This window comes from Gymnoscopelus microlampas, assembly GCF_963454915.1.
Source record: "Gymnoscopelus microlampas genome assembly, chromosome: 5".
In the NCBI taxonomy this organism is placed as follows: domain Eukaryota; kingdom Metazoa; phylum Chordata; class Actinopteri; order Myctophiformes; family Myctophidae; genus Gymnoscopelus; species Gymnoscopelus microlampas.
In genome coordinates this window covers 22,704,615-22,723,419 of record NC_139942.1, presented here as the reverse complement: position 1 = coordinate 22,723,419, position 18,805 = coordinate 22,704,615, and the positions used below count along the sequence as shown (strand labels likewise).

The 18,805-nt window shown below is 43.9% G+C and overlaps 1 protein-coding gene across 3 annotated transcripts in view; it reads left to right on the top strand.

The window, feature by feature from the left end:
- glis1a (GLIS family zinc finger 1a) overlaps positions 1–15,422 on the top strand; it is a 35,851-nt gene extending 20,429 nt beyond the window's left edge. For all 3 annotated transcript variants that reach the window (XM_084057483.1, XM_084057484.1, XM_084057485.1), the window contains exons 5-9: positions 1,753–1,897; positions 3,206–3,362; positions 12,712–12,863; positions 13,117–13,242; positions 14,461–15,422. In XM_084057483.1, coding sequence (XP_083913609.1) covers positions 1,753–1,897; positions 3,206–3,362; positions 12,712–12,863; positions 13,117–13,242; positions 14,461–14,606 — 726 coding nt within the window. In that variant the 3' untranslated portion in view covers positions 14,607–15,422. The remainder of the gene's footprint in view (positions 1–1,752; positions 1,898–3,205; positions 3,363–12,711; positions 12,864–13,116; positions 13,243–14,460) is intronic.
- The last annotated feature ends 3,383 nt before the right edge of the window (positions 15,423–18,805 follow it).

The window sequence follows — 18,805 nt, the reverse complement described above, 5'->3', positions numbered from 1 at the left end:
GTAGGAGGAGAGGGGAGAGAGAGAGAGAGAGAAAGAGAAGAGGACACAGAGAAACGACCATCAGCAGTAAAGACAGAGGAAGAGGAGGCATGAGATGGGGGGCTTAGTGGAGAGAATAGGATATGTGTGTGTGTGTGTGTGTGTGTGTGTGTGTGTGTGTGTGTGTGTGTGTGTGTGTGTGTGTGTGTGTGTGTGTGTGTGTGTGTGTGTGTGTGTGTGTGTGTGTGTGTGTGTGTGTGTGTGTGTGTGTGTGTGGGGGGGGCTGTTGGCTGTAGTTGGAGTGTGTTTAGGATTCAGTAAAGATGAAATGCAGCGCAACACACTGTATTATTCGTTCACATTCCCTGGAAGTGGGAATAGGGGGCCTATTGTTCGATGTTATCTGGCGCGCTGTTTGTTTTCTACGGGCCATAAGTGACAGTGGACCACTTTGGCGTGCTATTCCTATGCCTTGTTTCATTTAAGCAGAGACACGTGTGCTTGTAAGTTTGTGACATGCGGGTAACACGCATTGGACCTGAAGCTTTTCCCCCCCAGGGGCTTGGTTGGGACTTTCTCTTGTCACAACAAGCACTTAATTAATTCAACCACTTACAGCTCTGTGTTTCCTCAAATAAATGCAGTCACAGTTTTTTGAAGTCTGTGTGTTCGTAAACACTGGTTTATTGGTTTGATTTTTTTGTACTGATTAAGCGTCGCTTTGCCCTTATTGTTTTGTTGTTTTCCGATTGTCATTTGAAAGTTTCCTTTTAAGTACCGGAGATGTCTTTGGGTTTGTTCTGGAAAATCCTGCGGGGGGCGCTTTTTTGTTTGAACTTTTTGGAACAGTCTTGCCTAAGAAGGACTCTAGTCATGCTGCATTGTAGTTGAATGACCAAAAAGCCAAACAAGAGCCAGGCTGTGTTTCATAGAAAATGAACAGGAGAATACCCTTGTGAAGAGAACGCATCTTACATCTTCAATTAGTCTAAGAAATGAGGATTCATAGCAAGAGAATAAGTGAATTACCTCATAATTTAGGGTTATTTGGGTTCCATTACCCAAAATTGGAAAAATGTGTTCCTCCACAAAACAACAAGGCTTACCGTAATCTCCTTCTCCTTGTACGCATGTGTGCTTTCACACGATATTAAATATGCAGTATTACCTTTGATAAGTATATTTGTGATTCAGTGCCATATGGATACAGTATATTTACAAAATGCGTGAATAACCTTATATTGTCCTGAACCATCTGTTCTTGTGGTCTCAAGTGTTTGCAACCAAGACAAATTTCCTGGACAGCTACTGTTCTGGTCTAGATTTCTAGGAATTCTGTGTGAATATATAATCTGTGCGAAGTTTTATTTATTTTGACCACTGTGGTAAAATAAATAAATCAGGGTCTGCACTCTGCACATATTCCTCCTGTGATGTGAAATGATTGAGTACTTAAACAGATGGTACACTTATTGTCCATACCTTTTTGGCTTTATTATTATTCTGTAACAGTGGGTTTATGAGTAATCTCTGTAACAATTTTATTTTTTCTCATTATTCCCTACGTACACTGTTTGTTCTATGTATGTTTTTCAACACCTAGCGAATAACAGCCCATATAATGACAAAGGAATCATGATGAGTTATGACATGTAGCAGGGGACTATATATGGAAGGACTAAACAAGTGTTTGGTATTGATCTGACAAAGATCCACTATGGATCAAAACGCTGTCTATACCTTTTGTTAAATGAAGAATTTTTCATTTGACAGGTTCAAGTGCACTCTGTGCTGGAGCCGGACATGTTGAGCGAATGTCTGGCTAGGCAGCATCTCCATGGCTCTGCCCCCGCCCAGCTTTGTCCCAACGGCGGCAGAGGCAACAGATCCCCCGCTCCCAGTCTGGACGACTACACAGGTACAGTGCTAAATGTCCAGATGAAACGGTAGCGAAATACGGCGGAAATCTCCATTTTGGTGTCTGACACCTCTGAGGAAATGAACAAAAACAAAGAAAATGGTAATAGACCAAACACACCTGGGCTGTTAAAAAAAAACTGTTAAGCTGTCTCTCTCATTTTCTCTCATGCCCTCATTTGCTCCTTCCCTCCCTCCCTCTCATTCCTTCGATGATAGCTCATCATGCCAGTGTTTACCTTGTCCAATTACCGGGCAGTGACTGTGGGCAAGTTGGCCCTTCTCCCTTTGCCTGTCCCTCAAGCCTCTCCAAACTGTTTTTCCAGCCAACCTCTCCTTTTTTACGCTCTCTCCCTCTCTTTGAATGGCTGAACCGGACTCAAGAAGCTGTCAGGTACGCTGAGGCTCAGTTGGCAAAGGAGGAGAGAAAGCGTCCAGGAGAGCTGTCCATGTCTATTACTTCAGACTACTTGCAGTCGTACCCAGAAGGCTTTGAGGGAAAAGTCCTCAAACGGCACACTGCAAGCTGTGTTTATTCAGGGCGAAACAAGCGTGCCAGTGTTTAATGTTGAAAGTGCCCAAGAGGACCGTGTTCTTATCAGCACCGGGCAATTGTTCCACGAACTGTGCCATAAGCTATTGGCTGCATTACATTTTCTATAAAGAAATTACCTCTTATATTCATTGCTTGTTTGGCTACTCTTTTCTGCTCTTTTCTTTTCTGTTCTGTTCTGTTCTGTTCTGTTCTGTTCTGTTCTGTTCTGTTCTGTTCTGTTCTGTTCTGTTCTGTTCTGTTCTGTTCTGTTCTGTTCTGTTCTGTTCTGCTCCGTCTGGCTGTGTGCCTGTCTGACTTTATTCTTTGATTTATTAGTTGAGCATGTGAAGCAATTGCAAAACTATTGTAATGGCTGTTGGTGTATATATGGTTTGCCACTCTATGCAATGACTCAATGCATTGATTTCACAATCAAATCCCAACATATGACGATGAAAAGTCATGTCCTCTTGATTCTTGTTTGATTCTTGATTAGTTACATTAGATCTCTGATTAAATCAGATTCCAGGACACTGAGGTCATCTGGCAATGGGCGACGCAGCTCAACTACTGTATGCATACTTATAGGTTGCCCTTGTCAATCATTAATTTGCTTATTTGCTGTCCACTTTACTGTTTTTAGTGACCACTTGTGGCCACTAATAACAGCATTGGTGACATACGGTGCAGTAGTCGGCTGCCTGAAAACAGATCTCATGTAGAATTACACAAATTATATATCACGACTTTAGCATCTTTTCTTCTCTTCTCCAGGCGTGTACTCCGTTTCCAATGCTGTCCATAGGAGAGTTAACGCTGAGATTCTCCCACAGTCTTTGAATCCTTGCTCCAAGTATGCAGGGTTGGAGGGAAACTTCAGCGCCAACAGCCCGCTGTCTTCACTGGTGACCCCGGGCAGCATGAGAGGAGGGTGAGTGCCAGGTCTCCACTGATATGTCCACAATCTGATCTCTGTTTGAAGAGTTTCTCGCTTAAATGTGATACCCACCATAATAAATACAGTAAATTGTAGAGCTTTTTAAAGTGTCCTTGGTAACTAAGGTCCTTTTTTGTGGTCCCAGGGAGCGATCAGTTATTCTTTATCTTTTTCATTGTTTCTCCCCAATTTAGTCATATGCAATCCCCCCCCCCCTCCCATGTATACAGTCTCTGTTACTGCCAACCCCTACTTGTTGGTCTTGGGGAGGGTGTAGACCACATGCCACATCTCGTCCTATACACATGAAATCACCGCCCGCTTCTTTTCACCTGACAGTAAGGAGTGTCACTGAGAGGGCAGAATACATGCGCTGGAACACATTATCCCTCCCAGTTTGCTCCCTGCTGAAAAGGTGCCAGAGTAACCAGGATTCACTGTTGCAGCGACAGAGATCACTCTCCAACCAGCATCCCACCCATGAACATAGTCAATTGTGTTCATGCAAGTGCCCGGCCAAGCTAGAGGCACAGCGGAGGAATCAAACCCCAGTCTTCGGTGGTGGGCAGGAACCCTACCCTGGTGCCACCACCATATGCCCCATAACTAAGGTTCTTAACTGACAGAATGATATTTATATGTCTGTCTGATCAGTTCTGATCTAGAGATATTTAACGGTGAGAATGGTATTTTGGAAAAGAACTGCATTTTCCCTGCAGGTGAATCCATTGGAGTAGGAATTTATGTGCTTTGTCCCAGTAGGCATTTGTAACAAACTATGCCACTAGGCCATATTTCATATCTATATTTCAGCTTATTTTTAATGCCTGAGAGCAGCTACTTATTTAAAGATTTCATGCTCATTTTTGCTTTGCCTCTCTCCGTCTACTGAGCACATTCCCAGAAATAGAGACAGCGATGTGTGCCTATGCATACTTGAGTAGACCAGAGACTTTATCACCAGAGCTAGAGTTATGGCTTTGCGGTTGCTCTGATTGGGTAATTGGAGGCCGCAGAACTTATGTGTCCCGTAAACCGAGACACGTCTCATTCAGCCCAATGAAAAAAGTGATGGAGAGACTAAAAAGGCGCAGCTGTAATGCTTCAGGGCAGTGGTTTCCGGACAATTAGCCATCAAATCATTGCTCATTGTTGCCTTGCTTGTACTATTAGCTGCTATTGGCGTGATGCACACAATAATTTGCCTTCCATCAAGGAGGGGTAATTAGGCCTAGTTCACATGGGTGATGTTCGATACTTGCACAAAGTATCCGTCAATTTCAGTATTCCTGTCTTTTTCATGTTCCTTATAGCAATAGCAATGTTTCCCTTTCTTTTCCTTTTACTAATAAAGCACATAAATGTAAAAATTAACAAAAAGGCGATTTAAAACTAGGTTATACAGACATACTACTGCATCACTGTACCACTGACCTGCTGTGCATGTTAACCACTTAAGCCCTATATACTACGTCGTACGACAAATAGCGGATCTACAAGCTCACAACGCATTTTTTCTTTTAAATTGACGCGTTAATGTGGTTAAAGATATACGGTAACTGGACTCACGTTGACACAGCATCTATTGGACACTATAGTCTGAGAATATGTGCCCAGAGTCTCCATAAATATACTCTCTCTCTCTCTGTGTATTGACGTTGTCTGTACAGAGGCCGAGGATGTCATAGAGGCTCAGTGGTGCCCGCAGTACAGAACGGCCTGCCAAAGCCAATACCATTCAAGCACTTGTTTTTCCCCCGCAAAATGGTTTAGCAAGACGTTAAACACGTGAAATAAATGAGCTTTGCTTCGTGGCGCGGCGCGGCCGGCATCAAGCTTCTTACCTCATGGCCAAGTGTTTATCCTGGCCGCCGTTAGGCGTTTTAACGTCTTTTAATTATTGAATACCGGTGGGATTCAGAGGCCCAGGTTAAAGCTTGTCCATCAGCGCGTGTTTGTGATGTGTAGTGTTTGTGTGTTTTGTGGTCAGGGGACTGAGCCCAGACCTTTTTTTGGGTGGGTGAGTGGGTGGGTGGGGGGGGGCTGTATATCCATTAGATACAGGCAGACTAGCTGGGATGGCTTCCACACAGAAAGTCTATTATATACATACTAAGGAAGGAGTGGTAATAAAGTTTACATTTACAGAAGCTCAAAGTGGCATGGCATTCAAGTGGGCTGATTTAACTGAAATGTTTGACAACCCAAAACATGTATACTGTATGTTAAAGGGCCGACAGTACTGTAGCTTAGCTGTTAGAGGGGAAGTGGGATCGTGATTGGAACATCATCGGTCTGGAGCCCACGGGGGGTTGGGGGGTTGAGAAGTGTCATTCATCATCAATGTCTACCGTTGAGGCGCCCTTGAGCAAGGCACTTAACTCTCAAATTCTCCACGAGACTCCCTCAACGAATAATAGTTGTTGGTTGTACTGTTCCCAGGTGTTGCGGGTGTTAAAATCCAGGGTTGCTCAGTTCCCTGGGTAAGAAAATGAAGAATGTCATGTTTCTGAAGGCCCAGCTGTTGGCAGAACATTACACTAAATCGTTGTGTTTGTATCACATAGACTAAATTATGTCCATTGGAATCCAGTGAATCTGTATCTATAAGGGACTCCTGACCGGATTCACATAGATCTTAGCACAAGAGGCTGTCAGGTTTTCCTGGCCAAAACCATTAATAGCTGTTTGGATCGCACAGACTGGCACCTATGGTAAACCTACTCATCCCTTCCTCTGATCCAGCCCAGCTCTACTGCTATTGAAAACCATCCATGGATTAACGCATCGTTGCACATAATATACATATAATCTGTGTGATGACTAAGTAAGACTTTAAATGCTGCATGAAGGATTCTTCTCATTCCGAGTGCCTCCTGTGAGGGACGGCAGCTGGCAGTAGTTAGCTTGTGATTCACCCTGGACCGTGCAGAGAAAGAGAGAGAGAGTGAGAGAAAGAGACAGAGAGAGAGAGAAAGGGAAAGAGAAGGTGAGCGAGAGAGAGCAAAGAAGAGAGTGTGTGTGTGAGAGAGAGAGAGAGAGAGAGAGAGAGAGAGAGAGAGAGAGAGAGAGAGAGAGAGAGAGAGAGAGAGAGAGAGAGAGAGAGAGAGAGAGAGAGAGAGAGAGAGAGAGAGAGAGAGAGAGAGAGAGAGAGAGAGAGAGAGAGAGAGAGAGAGAGATAGGTAGAGCAATAGACAGAGAGAGAGTACTGAAGGGGTTTCGTTGTAAAAATATGACCAGTGTAACTGTTTCCTGAGGTTGTGCTGACAGCCTCTCTCTCTCAGGACTGGCCTCTCTGTTAAAATCATGCAAGTCAAAAAGTATGGGCACGCTGACCGCAATAACGACAGATCCAGCAAGCAGACCACGCAGGGCATGGCTCAGACATCTCAACTATGTTGTTGCAACGTTGCAGGAATGTAAGCGATGGAACAGACACGGTTGTTTATAGTTAAAGGTCAATTCCATACGAGCCGTAGATTATCATTTTGGGAGCCGTCAGCGGGGAATTTAGGGAAGTGTCGAATTCTTGGGGCGCGCAGTCATCGTGGCACAGCCGCGCGTGCATTTATATCAACGGCTCATAGTATATCAAAGCGCAGATTTGTTTACGTAACCCTACACAAAGCCTGGTCTTTATTACCTCGGCAAGCCACAGCCATCTGTAACTTATATCAGTTTGGGTTTCTGAGAGTCCATCTGATTAATTTTGGCTTTTTACGGTACTCCATAAGAGACTGTAAAATTTAAGGTAATGTCATTTGACATGGGAAATGGGCAATAAAGGGAACTGGGGAAGATAAATGATAGATATGTAAAGAAAATCTCCAAACATTTCCCTTTTTATGGCTGGTCAGACCCGAATATAGGGAACGCATGGGCCCGCAGCCATCAGTATTCTCTGACAAGGCCTGGCTTGTTTATGAAACCCCCACTAAAACCCCTTCCAGCAGAAACCAAGGCCATCTGGCCCTCTGGGGACCAATACGCTACAGTACATCATCCAAGAGAGTTCTCAGGCCCTGGCCCACATGAAATGCTGAGTGCAAGCTCTTTGAAGGAACAGAGGGGGGGCTTTCAAATACCATACGGGGGGTTTTAAGCTGCCTATCTCCTCGGAGAGAGATTCCATTTGCGAACTTTTTTTCTCGTCTTCGACTTGGCTACCCTGACTCACTCGTTTCCATGTTGAGTCAGGACACTGTTTGCGCACAGTCAGCACATTCTTTCAGCGTGGCGATGGATACGACTCCCTACACAGACCGCCTGTATACCCTCCCCCCAATAGAAAATGTTCCACTATAAGTTTAAGTTTGTTTTTAATTGTGTGTGTGTGTGTGTGTGTGTGTGTGTGTGTGTGTGTGTGTGTGTGTGTGTGTGTGTGTGTGTGTGTGTGTGTGTGTGTGTGTGTGTGTGTGTGTGTGTGTGTGTGTGTGTGTGTGTGTGTGTCTATACTTGTGAGGGTCAAATGCCCTCACAAGTATAGTAGAATTTGAGAAATAGCCATTGTGAGGACCATTTTCCTGGTCCTCTTCACATGAGAAAAGGTTGCTTTCATGTTTTAAAAAGATGTTTAGAGTTAATGGCAATTCCAAAAAGATTCAAGTTGGGGTTAGGGTTAGGACTCGACATTTAGATGTTAGGTTTAGGGGTTGGGGTTAGAGCTATACCTGAGAGAGAGTAATATTTTATAACATATTTTAGTTGCTCGCTGGGTATGTTGCACCGGAAAAGTTCCGATCTGATTTTTTGGGGGCTATTTTCAGCTATTTTTGATGTCCTCACACATATAGTAATATAAGTGTGTGTGTGTGTGTGTGTGTGTGTGTGTGTGTGTGTGTGTGTGTGTGTGTGTGTGTGTGTGTGTGTGTGTGTGTGTGTGTGTGTGTGTGTGTGTGTGTGTGTGTGTGTGTCTGGTAACACTTGTGGTCCCCAGGAAGAATAGCACTCCCCTTGATGCCAGCTGATGAGCATCCAACAAAAACAACCTCACTGTTACCTCATTTCCAGCTTAAGATTTTTAATACTTGGAAATGAAGCGCTCGTGCGTGTGCGTGTGTGTGTTGTGTGTGCGCGTGCGTGCGAGTGTGTGGACCCAGAAAGAGAAGTTGCTCCCTTTAAATAACCTACTGGGAATCTCTGTAATTGATAGATTATAATACAGTATGAGTATTACAGTGTTAAAGATAAATAACATTTTACATGTATGTGGCATATACTGTAGTCCTCATCATGATGTTTGCAATTGTGTATTTTTGTTGTGTTATGTTAACAGCTGTTTTTTCTCACACTGCCAAGAGCTGGTAGCCTGGTAAACCCTCCCTCCGGAAATCTCATTTCCATTTGATTTCAGGAGAGAGTCTGGCCTGAACCGCCTTTCTGCAATAATCGCTGTGGGCTGGAGTTGGGCGGGAGTAATACCGTTGACTGACAACCCCTTCAACCAATGATCGTTTTTCCCCTTCAGCCAATCAGCAGTTCATGTTGACGAGCTCCAGACTATGTGACGCAACGGGACTTTTGGGACGGCCATGCCGAAAATAGGTTGCCTTATTGGGATACATGCGTGTCACTCCCCGCCCCTGCCGGTTCTCTAAATTTATATTTTTAAATAGGCTCTGTCATGATTAATTGACCACATATATGAAGTTAAACAACTAAATTCTATCCAAACGATATCTTAATAGTAAATTCCGTGCCTCAAAAAAGAAGTTTGAGACCGTTTTAAAACCCAAAATAAGAAGTCACGGCACTCGCAGAACAACAATGGCTGCCGTTCGTTTTTTTTCGGCCCCAGTCAGGCTGCACTCGGCTTCATTCGGGCTCACTCGAACTCGCCACCTGATTGGCCAACTGTCGCTGTCAATCACAGAACGATGTGCGACGACGCTGATAGGCTCGTCAGTTCGGCGTATAGAGCGATTATTGCAGAAAGGCGGTTCAGGCCAGACTCTCTCCTGAAATCAAATGGAAATGAGATTTCCGGAGGGAGGGTTTACCAGGCTAAAGAGCTGGGCGATATCTTGATTTATTACACGGCTTGCTTGAATGCTTGATTCTGATTGGTCAATCACTGAATGGGCACCTGGCTCATATCTATCTGCGTTGCTTTATTTTTGCTGTATCCAACATGGTGGCCATGCACAAACACACACAATGTCATTTACAGGCTAAACAGCAGACAGAATATTGATTCATCTTCGATCAACATTTCCTACCAGTGTTTTCCGAGCTGACCGTATTGCACTGGACGCACCTGGGATACATTTATGGACTACTATCAGACACGTTGCTAGGTCTCTACTAGGTTAATTTTTTATTGGTGGCTTTGGATAAAACATTAGTGGCTATAGCTACCGAAGCCCCCGCGTAACGACGCCCCTGACTACTTTCATTGCCGAAAGCAATTCAATCTTTTTAAAACCAATCAAATCATTTTGTTGTTACTTTTGGATCAATTTATTAATATATTCATTAAGTAGCCTTGTAATTAGTGGGATACTCAACAGGGAGCAAGTCATTAGTGAGAAATAAATCCCTTCAGGGTGATAAAGACCTAATCACTCTGTCGGAGTTTATTTCTCAATAATGACTGGCTCCCTGTTGATTATCCCTTGCATAATAAGCGCAATATGAGCTTTCATCTGGGACTTTGGCTATCGTAATATGATATAGTTTAAATGTCGTCTGTTCCTGGTTTTAAAAGGCTGCTTAGACTGTTTGCCTCAACCTAATCTCTCAAGAACAGATTCTGCTCTGCGTTTGAATCTGTCGGGGGGGTTCGTCATATCGCGTACGCACTGGCCGACAAGTGGGCGTGCCTTCAGATCAGGAAGCAGGCCGCGCTTTACCCAATCAAATGTAGTGGGCAGGATTTACGTGTCTGCCGATCCTTCCCCACTAGAAACAAACCGAAACTCATTTAACAATAGCGTCCTCGGAGCAGACAAAACCACGGAAAGATATTCACATTTTAACTTGCTCTTTCATCATAGATCACTCATCATAGATCACTCCTCCCCCGGCTGATGCCCTGCGCACTACCCACACCTGTCTGCCTTCCACCCCTCCCTCCCTATCTTCATCTACTCCTCCTCCCTCTCCCCCACCCTCTCTATCCCACTTCTCTCCCCTCTCCTCTAAAGAGGTCCTTCTCCTTGTTACCTCTAGTCGCCCCACCTCATGCTCCCTGGACCCGGTCCCATCCCCTCTGCTGCAGTCCTCTGCACCTGAACTCCTTCCCTTCTTAACCCACCTTATTAACACCTCTCTGACGTCTGGCTACTTTCCCTCTGCTTTCAAGACTGCCAGAGTCACCCCCCTCCTGAAGAAACCCACACTTGACCCCTCTGAGATCAAGAACTACAGACCGGTTTCCCTTCTATCCTTCCTATCTAAAACTCTCGAACGTGCTGTCTTTAAACAACTGTCTTCCTACCTCCACCAGAACAACCTCCTGGACTCCAACCAGTCGGGCTTCAAAGTGGGTCACTCGACAGAGACTGCCCTCCTGGCAGTGACGGAGTCGCTCCATGCCGCTAGAGCGAACTCTCTCTCCTCAGTCCTGATACTCCTGGACCTGTCTGCAGCGTTCGACACAGTGAACCACCAGATCCTCCTCTCCACCCTCGAGGGGATGGGTGTCTCAGGCTCTGCACTCTCCCTGTTTGCATCCTACCTGACGGGTCGCTCCTACCAGGTGATGCTGAGAGGGTCTGTGTCAGAACCACACAGGCTCACTACTGGGGTTCCCCAAGGCTCGGTTCTGGGTCCTCTTCTTTTCTCCCTCTACACTACATCTCTTGGTGCTGTCATCCACTCCCATGGCTTTTCCTACCACTGCTATGCCGATGACACCCAGCTGATCCTCTCATTCCCCCCCTCTGACACACAAGTGGAGGCACGCATTGCTGCTTGTCTGGCTGACATCTCGGAGTGGATGTCGACGAACCACCTGAAGCTCAACCTGGACAAGACCGAGCTGATGTTCATCCCGGGGAAGGGCTGTCCTCACCGAGACATGGCCATCACCATTGAGAATGCTGTGGTGACGTCAACTCGGACTGCGAAGAATCTGGGTGTGACCCTGGACGATCAACTGTCGTTCTCGGCTAACATCGCATCAGTGACACGGTCCTGCAGATTCCTCCTCTACAACATCAGGAGGATTCGCCCCTTCCTCACGGAGAAAACAGCCCAGGTGCTCATCCAGGCTCTTGTCATCTCCCGCCTGGACTACTGCAACTCCCTCCTTGCTGGTGCTCCGGCATCAGCCATCAGACCTCTGGAGCTTGTTCAGAAAGCTGCGGCTCGTCTGGTGTTCAACCGCCCCAAGTTCTCCCACACAACTATCCTTCTCCGTTCTCTGCACTGGCTCCCCGTAGCAGCTCGCATTCAGTTTAAAACCCTGGTGCTAGCCTATAGAGCAGTGAAAGGAACAGCTCCTTCTTACCTCCGAGTTTTGGTCAATGCCCACACCCCTGCCCGACCACTCCGGTCTGCCACCTCGGGGCGACTGACTCCCTCGCCACTCAACGGTCCTTCTGGTCGATCGACACGGTCACGACTTTTTTCTGTTCTGGCCCCACAGTGGTGGAATGAACTTCCCACTGAAGTCAGGACAGCAGAGTCACTGCCCATCTTTCGCCGCAGGCTGAAAACCCACCTCTTCAGGAAACACTATCCTTCCTCTTTGCCTGGCCTACTTGTTGTTAACTAGTTGTACGAACTCTTGTTTTATTTTTGTATTGTTTTATTGGATCTTGTTTAGTCGATACACTTATTTGTTTTAGCTCGTGCTCATTTGATTTTGCCATTTTTGTCTCATCTGTTTAAGAAAGTAGGTAGCTGATATATTGCACTTTTACCTTAGCGCTAGGTATACTCTTGGTTGCTTGTTTTAGCAGGAAATGTACTTAAAACTTCTGGTGATTAGTAGTTTTCGTTCCCTACCTATGTTGAATACACTTATTGTAAGTCGCTTTGGATAAAAGCGTCTGCTAAATGACTGTAATGTAATGTAATGTAGAAACAAGTGGGCTTATAACCAAAACGATCCATGTTCTCTGGGAGAAGTGGTGTTAGTGTTCCGTGTAGAAATATTGTTAGTGGGAATGAAAACATAGTCGCACCACCGGAAGTGAAAGGCTGAAGGCAGACCAAAATCCTGGTTTCCTTGCGTACGTGTGCTACGTCGACTTCCTCCCAGAGCCAAGTGAGATAGTAAAAAACAGCAGAGGGCGCTGTTCTTCCTTTTCATTTGGCGATGGGTTCCCAGATTGGCCTCAACCTGTTTGGTCATCATATCCACATTACTAACGGTTAAAAATGTTCATTGCTATAGGGATATCCAAGCATCCTCTTTCATGCCCACTGATGGAAGCCCAGTGAGGACTTCAGTGGACTGCCCTGCTCTGCCAGACAGACCAGACATCATACGAATGCATGGCTTCCACAGAATATACAACCAACAGGAACTTCTCTCAGAACAGCAAGGTACATAAACCATCAAAGAGCAGATACTTGTCAATGTTACTGGCCTCACAGGATGTTCATAATGTGCATTTACTGCTTTGTTTTTATTATTTAATTGTTAATTAATTGGGTTTGAGGATGATGTTTTATGAATATAATTGTATTTCTTACCTTACTGATGATCTCACACCTGTTTTTCCCCTCATGCTCCTCATTTCCCCTGTTTTATTTACGTTTGTTTATTATTTTATTGATTCCTCTCTGTCCTGGTAAGGCTGTCTGTATGGAGATGGGAAAATGGAACAAACAATAAGCGATGGAGGCTTTGAGACGGCCAACTATATCACAAACCCCTGTGCTTCACACTCTGCAGCTCAGTCTGCAGTAGATCAGATGAAAGGTTTGTATGTGGGGTCCATCCTCAACACTAAACAAACTTACAGTGAATTGTGTGTAATAATAATAATCATAATAATTATTATTAGTAGTAGTAGTAGTACTATTACCTTAAACCTTGACCCTTAACCTTTTCAACACAAAAGTTAAGCATCCCTTTGGAACAGCCTACTAATAGGGGAAAACATAACCCCCATTCAGCCCTGTTAGTGGAGGTAATAAACGTTATTTGTTCACCTTTCTTAGCAAGGTTACAAACTGCAAAATAAAACAGTATAACAATAGAATACAGTAAACAGTACATACATGTGGGTACATGGGTTTGAATACCATATCCTGCTATGTTGTTTTATTACTCTTCATTCTCTTTCCTTGTCTTCTTTTGCTGCTGCTCAAGAAAACTGCTCTTGTACAGTCAACAACCGAATGAATTAACAATGCAAACAATTGGAAGTTGTGTTGCTCACCATCAAACAAAAAATGTCAGTTACGAATTAAAATGATTGGATGATAAGAACCCCACTATACAGGAGTAGATAGAAATAGAAATAGTAAATGACATGTATGTCATGGAAATAATTTCTCCCAGGTTTCATGACAATGTGTTCATTAAATCCTGGACTAACTTGGTTAAGTATGTACGGCACTTACAACCAGATTGTGTAGAGGTACAGATGGACTGATGCTATAAAATTGTCTCACTCAGGTTAACTGCATTATATTTTAAATATTTATTTTATTTTCTCTCAAGCCCTCTCAAGTTTCTTTTTCCCCCCAGTGCTTTTATGTACACAATTACTCTCTCTAAAATCAAATTTTACAAATGTAAAAACATGTTTTTTTATACTGCTGTCACATTAGCTAAGAATAATAATAATAAAAAAGATTAAGATACATTATTGTCATTGTACTGCTGTGCAAGACAGAAACACAACAAAATGATGATGGCTCTCCCTGAATTTAAAACAATATTAATGACAATTAAAGCAATTAAAAGAAATCAATCTAGTACTCAAAGTGCAGTCCGGTGTGGAAATAAACAATAAACAAGACAGCATACATTTTGCAGCAATATGATAGAATACACACAAGTAAACAAGTCTGGCATTTGGGCAATTATGATCAATCAGTTATTCTGTCCGTTTCTTTGTTTTGTTTTTTACTTGACAGCTTTGGGGAAAAAAGCTGTTTTAAGCCTTCTCACCATTTCCTCTCTTCTCAGGTTTTGACTTGTTGCAGGACCTCCAGGGTCAGGCTGGGGGTGGGGGCTATACCACCTCTCCCTGCCCAGATGACAGCTTTCTCTTCCAGGCAGGAGGGGTCGACCGCTGCCTCAGCCAGATCTATTCCATATACCTGGACTCATGATGATGCAAAGCCCCATTGGGTCTGACCAGACCACAGACATACACCAAAAAGCAAGCTTTTGAGGGGACTAACTCAATGTGACAGATCTGCATTGTAGTGATATGAAACCCAGCGATCCAATCACAGTTGTGATCCACAACAACCAACAACAGCCTCCTGATCATTCAAACTATTGAAGTGCCCTTAAACATGATGCCGAACCACAATTGGCTCACTACTTGGTTAGACTGGTCAGCTAAGTACCATACATAAAATTAAATGGACAAAAATTATAGACTTTGGAACAAGAGAGGTGCAGCCTCTGTCTCTGGAATGACTTGCTGCCTGAACAATACTAGTGCCAGACCCAGTGATACAGCATGGATCACACTTGAGGCTAATAAACTGCCCAAAATAATCAAAATCAAATTGTACCTCTATTAGTTCTTCTGGATACGGACTGAGCCTGAGTTGGACGGTGTACAGAGGCCCTGACAAAGGCTTCATGGAGAACAGCCCAAGTAGCACACCATTTATAGTGGCAAACAAACACAGACAACACAGTTACCAGACATGTCCTGTTTTCTATTGCTTTCGCCTTTTTGTTGTTGCATGCACACACTGCATTTACATGTTTGTTGTCTTGTCTCTAGCAGCATCTGTCGTTTTTGTTTGTTTTTTATTACGAGAGAGTGAGGTGTGCATTGTTTACAGGTAGTGTTTGTGCACTCTTTTCTGTTTTATCAGAGACAGTTAGAAAATGACCAACCAGAAATGTTTACATTGATTCTGTAGCAAAAGGGAATCAGATATTTCGTATTTCTGTTAATGTATACTGTATAGGCATAAACAAATAAACAGCAATTGTGTATGTTCTTATGAATCCTAAATGTTAATTCTTGTATACAAACAATGAATTGCTTTATGATTAGGCTATGTAGCAGATCCACATGTGCTTCCCTATTCAGACTTCTGATGTTCTTTCCAATACTGCCATCTAGTGGCCACAGGGTTACAATGTCATTACTGTACAGGCATTTTGTTAGAAAAAAACATCTCACAAATTGCAACAGAACATCTTGACAAAAGTCCTCCATAACTTATAAAAAGTCCCAAAGAGATCCAAGAAAGTATTTTTCAATGGTGTTTCTTAACCACACCCTGTTACCACTTTATTTCATACTAAAATGTTAAAGCAACATTACTGTGTTAGCATAATTGTATACAATGTAACTAAAACTGCCACGTATCCATGTAAATGTTGGCATTGATTAACATAAATTTAAAACAATTTATTTTACATATTATTTAAAATAGCCCTTTTTATATAACTTAAAGAATATTTGTCAACACTAATCAACATGTTGGCACTTATGAACATAAACTTAAACATGTTAACTTTTAAGTAAAAAATAACATTGCTTGTCATCATCAGTGTAAGTAGTCTGTCTCATCTTCATCATCATCACATGCAGCCCGGTATGGATTTGCCCATCCCTATCCTTAGCAGTTGCTACATGCAACAGAGCACTCAATGTCATGTGTCTTGTATGTGCACCAATAGGCTGCTGCAGTGTGTCTTGGAGGAGCATCTGATAACCTGGTGGTGTTCCAGTTGCACTAGTAAGTCAGTTTGGACTTTGGAAAGCTATGGTCATGAAATGTGGTTCATGGCCAAAAGAACAAAATCGTAGATACTAGTGATTGAAATGAATGCACCTTGTTCTCATCTAGATTGCAGATGACAGTGATAGGCCCAATCACATAAACGATAAACCCAATGGTCATGGATTTCTTTACCCGCCAGCAGAGGACCCAGACCCACACCCCCCTCATGATGAACAGGACCCCATTGGAGAGGGTACCTCAGTGTGCACATCACTGAGGACTTGTCATGGACGATGCACATGGACACTGTGGCGAGGAAGGCTAGGCAAGGACTGTTCCACCTCAGACAGCAGAGAAATTTCAAAATAACAGAAGGTCCTAAATCCTTCTACTCGTCTACCACTCAGAGCATTCTGGTGAGGTCTGTCCTTATTTTTAACTCTATGGGTCTATCACCGTTTGGTATAGGAATGGCTCCTCTAGGTGCGCTCAGCTAAGTGCACCATGGGGAATTAAGTCCCATCCCTGCAGGACTCATACTGTACATCAGAAGGTGTTTGAGCAGACCTAAAATTATTTTAAAGGAAATACACCATCCCAGCACTGGACAGTTTGTGCCGCTACAGTCAGCCTGCGTTATCATTAGAGAGACAGAGTTTTGTTTTCCCTCAGGCTATCAGAGCCCTTAACAATGACCAAACTACCAGGTCAAATGTCTTTCATCTGTAAATAGTCTCACTCACAACAGAGCACACACAGAGTCCTTCTTCTTTTTCTTTTCTTTTTTTGGGGGACAATTCTCTTGCACATAATTAATTGTATGTATTTGGATTGTATCTTTCTCAGAATTGCTACACTTCAGCACATAATATTTAATGCTTCTGCATTTATGTATATTCTGTATATATTTTAAATTGTCTGTACATATTTATATAGTTTTTTGCACACATACTGTATCAGGTTATACAAAATTCTAAACACTTACCCACTGACACACAATTTACACTCTTGATGCACTTTACTCTTTATCACTTTTTTAGTTATTGCTGCTTGTAGTTTGTACTCGTAGTATTTATTTATTTATTTTTCCAGCCCTGGCCAAAGCTACCTTGAAATCCAGTGCGTGGGTGAGGAGGTCATCGAGGTAGACCACACAGCGGTTTTGAGGGACCCTGGCCAGGACTGGAAGGTAGCGGGGGCGTTTCAGAGGCCTTGGGCTCAGCCTCAGGAGATAGCTCTATCTGCACTGCGGTGGTCCACCGAGCTGAAGCAGCTGGAGTGATGTGGTCGAGTGCATCATCAATGAGGGGAAGCGGGTAGGAATCCTTATGGGTCACAAAGTTTAGCTGCCAGTAATCCACACAGAACCTCCAGTTATTGTCCTATTCACGCACCAGAAAGCGCTCAGGGGCTGTTGGAGGGTTCAATGATCTCCTGCTGCTGCCATTGCCCACATCTTCTGTTATGCTGTTGCACTTTTTTTGCTAAGGGCAGTTGCTAGGGGGCGAAGGCAGATCTCAAGTTGGACCAATGTGGTCCAGGTAGTCCTTGTTGTGGTCAGTGAATGTGTTGAGTAGGTCCCATAGCTGAAAGCTCTGTGTCGGGGGAGAGACTCTCCTTGCTCTGCTGAATGGGCTCCCACATGGCTGCACGGGTCTTCTCTGATGGGCCCTGTGCTGGCAGTACTGGAACCTGGCTGTTGAACCCCCCCATTGACCGGCGTCACACTCGGGGCAGGCTGGCAGCTGACGTGGGTGACTCAGGGACAGGGTGAGCCTTTCCAGAGGTGGAATGCTGACATTACCAGCTCTCACGCCACTGCAACGCTGAATCACTATTGTCACTTAACACATATAAAAGCGGGTCCTCGTGATATTCACAATGGATGAATGGATAGGTAGGTAGGTAGGTAGGTAGGAAGACAGCCAATAGAAAGACAGACAGACAGACAGACAGACAGACAGACAGACAGACAGACAGACAGACAGACAGACAGACCGTTGGCTTGATCGCAGCAAAACTGTGCGCACACACTCCTTGGATGCAAAGCAGAGCAGAACCTCTGGCCCAACTTTTTCACATGGGCCTGTTATAGCGCCACTAGGAGGCAGATTTTTGCAAAACACGTTTTTTTTACTGTACTCCTACAGATTTTGTCCAAACATCACGTAAATCGGTACACAGTATCTCTATAGCCATTAAACGAAACAGGCCTTTCAGATTTTTCATATTCCATCCTGATTGGCTTTTCATATCTGCCTTTTATAGTGCCGCCAGGACTAATGTAAAATATTTTTTGGGGATATTACTCCTTCAGATTGTATCCAAATTTCACGCAAATCGGTACACCTCTAGTCTATAGTCATGTGACAGATCCGTTTGATTTTTCATATTCCATCCTGATTGGCTAAGACTGACATGTAAAGTTTGCAGGAGTGCCCCGCTTTGAACAAAAAAATATTGACTTAAATTTTGTCCAAACATCACACAAATCAGTACACGTTATCTCTATAGTCAAGTGATCAAGACGGATCCGTCCAATTTTTCATATTCCATCCTGATTGACGAATTCCGAACATTGCTGGCCCACAATAACCTACCTGGCCTGGCGG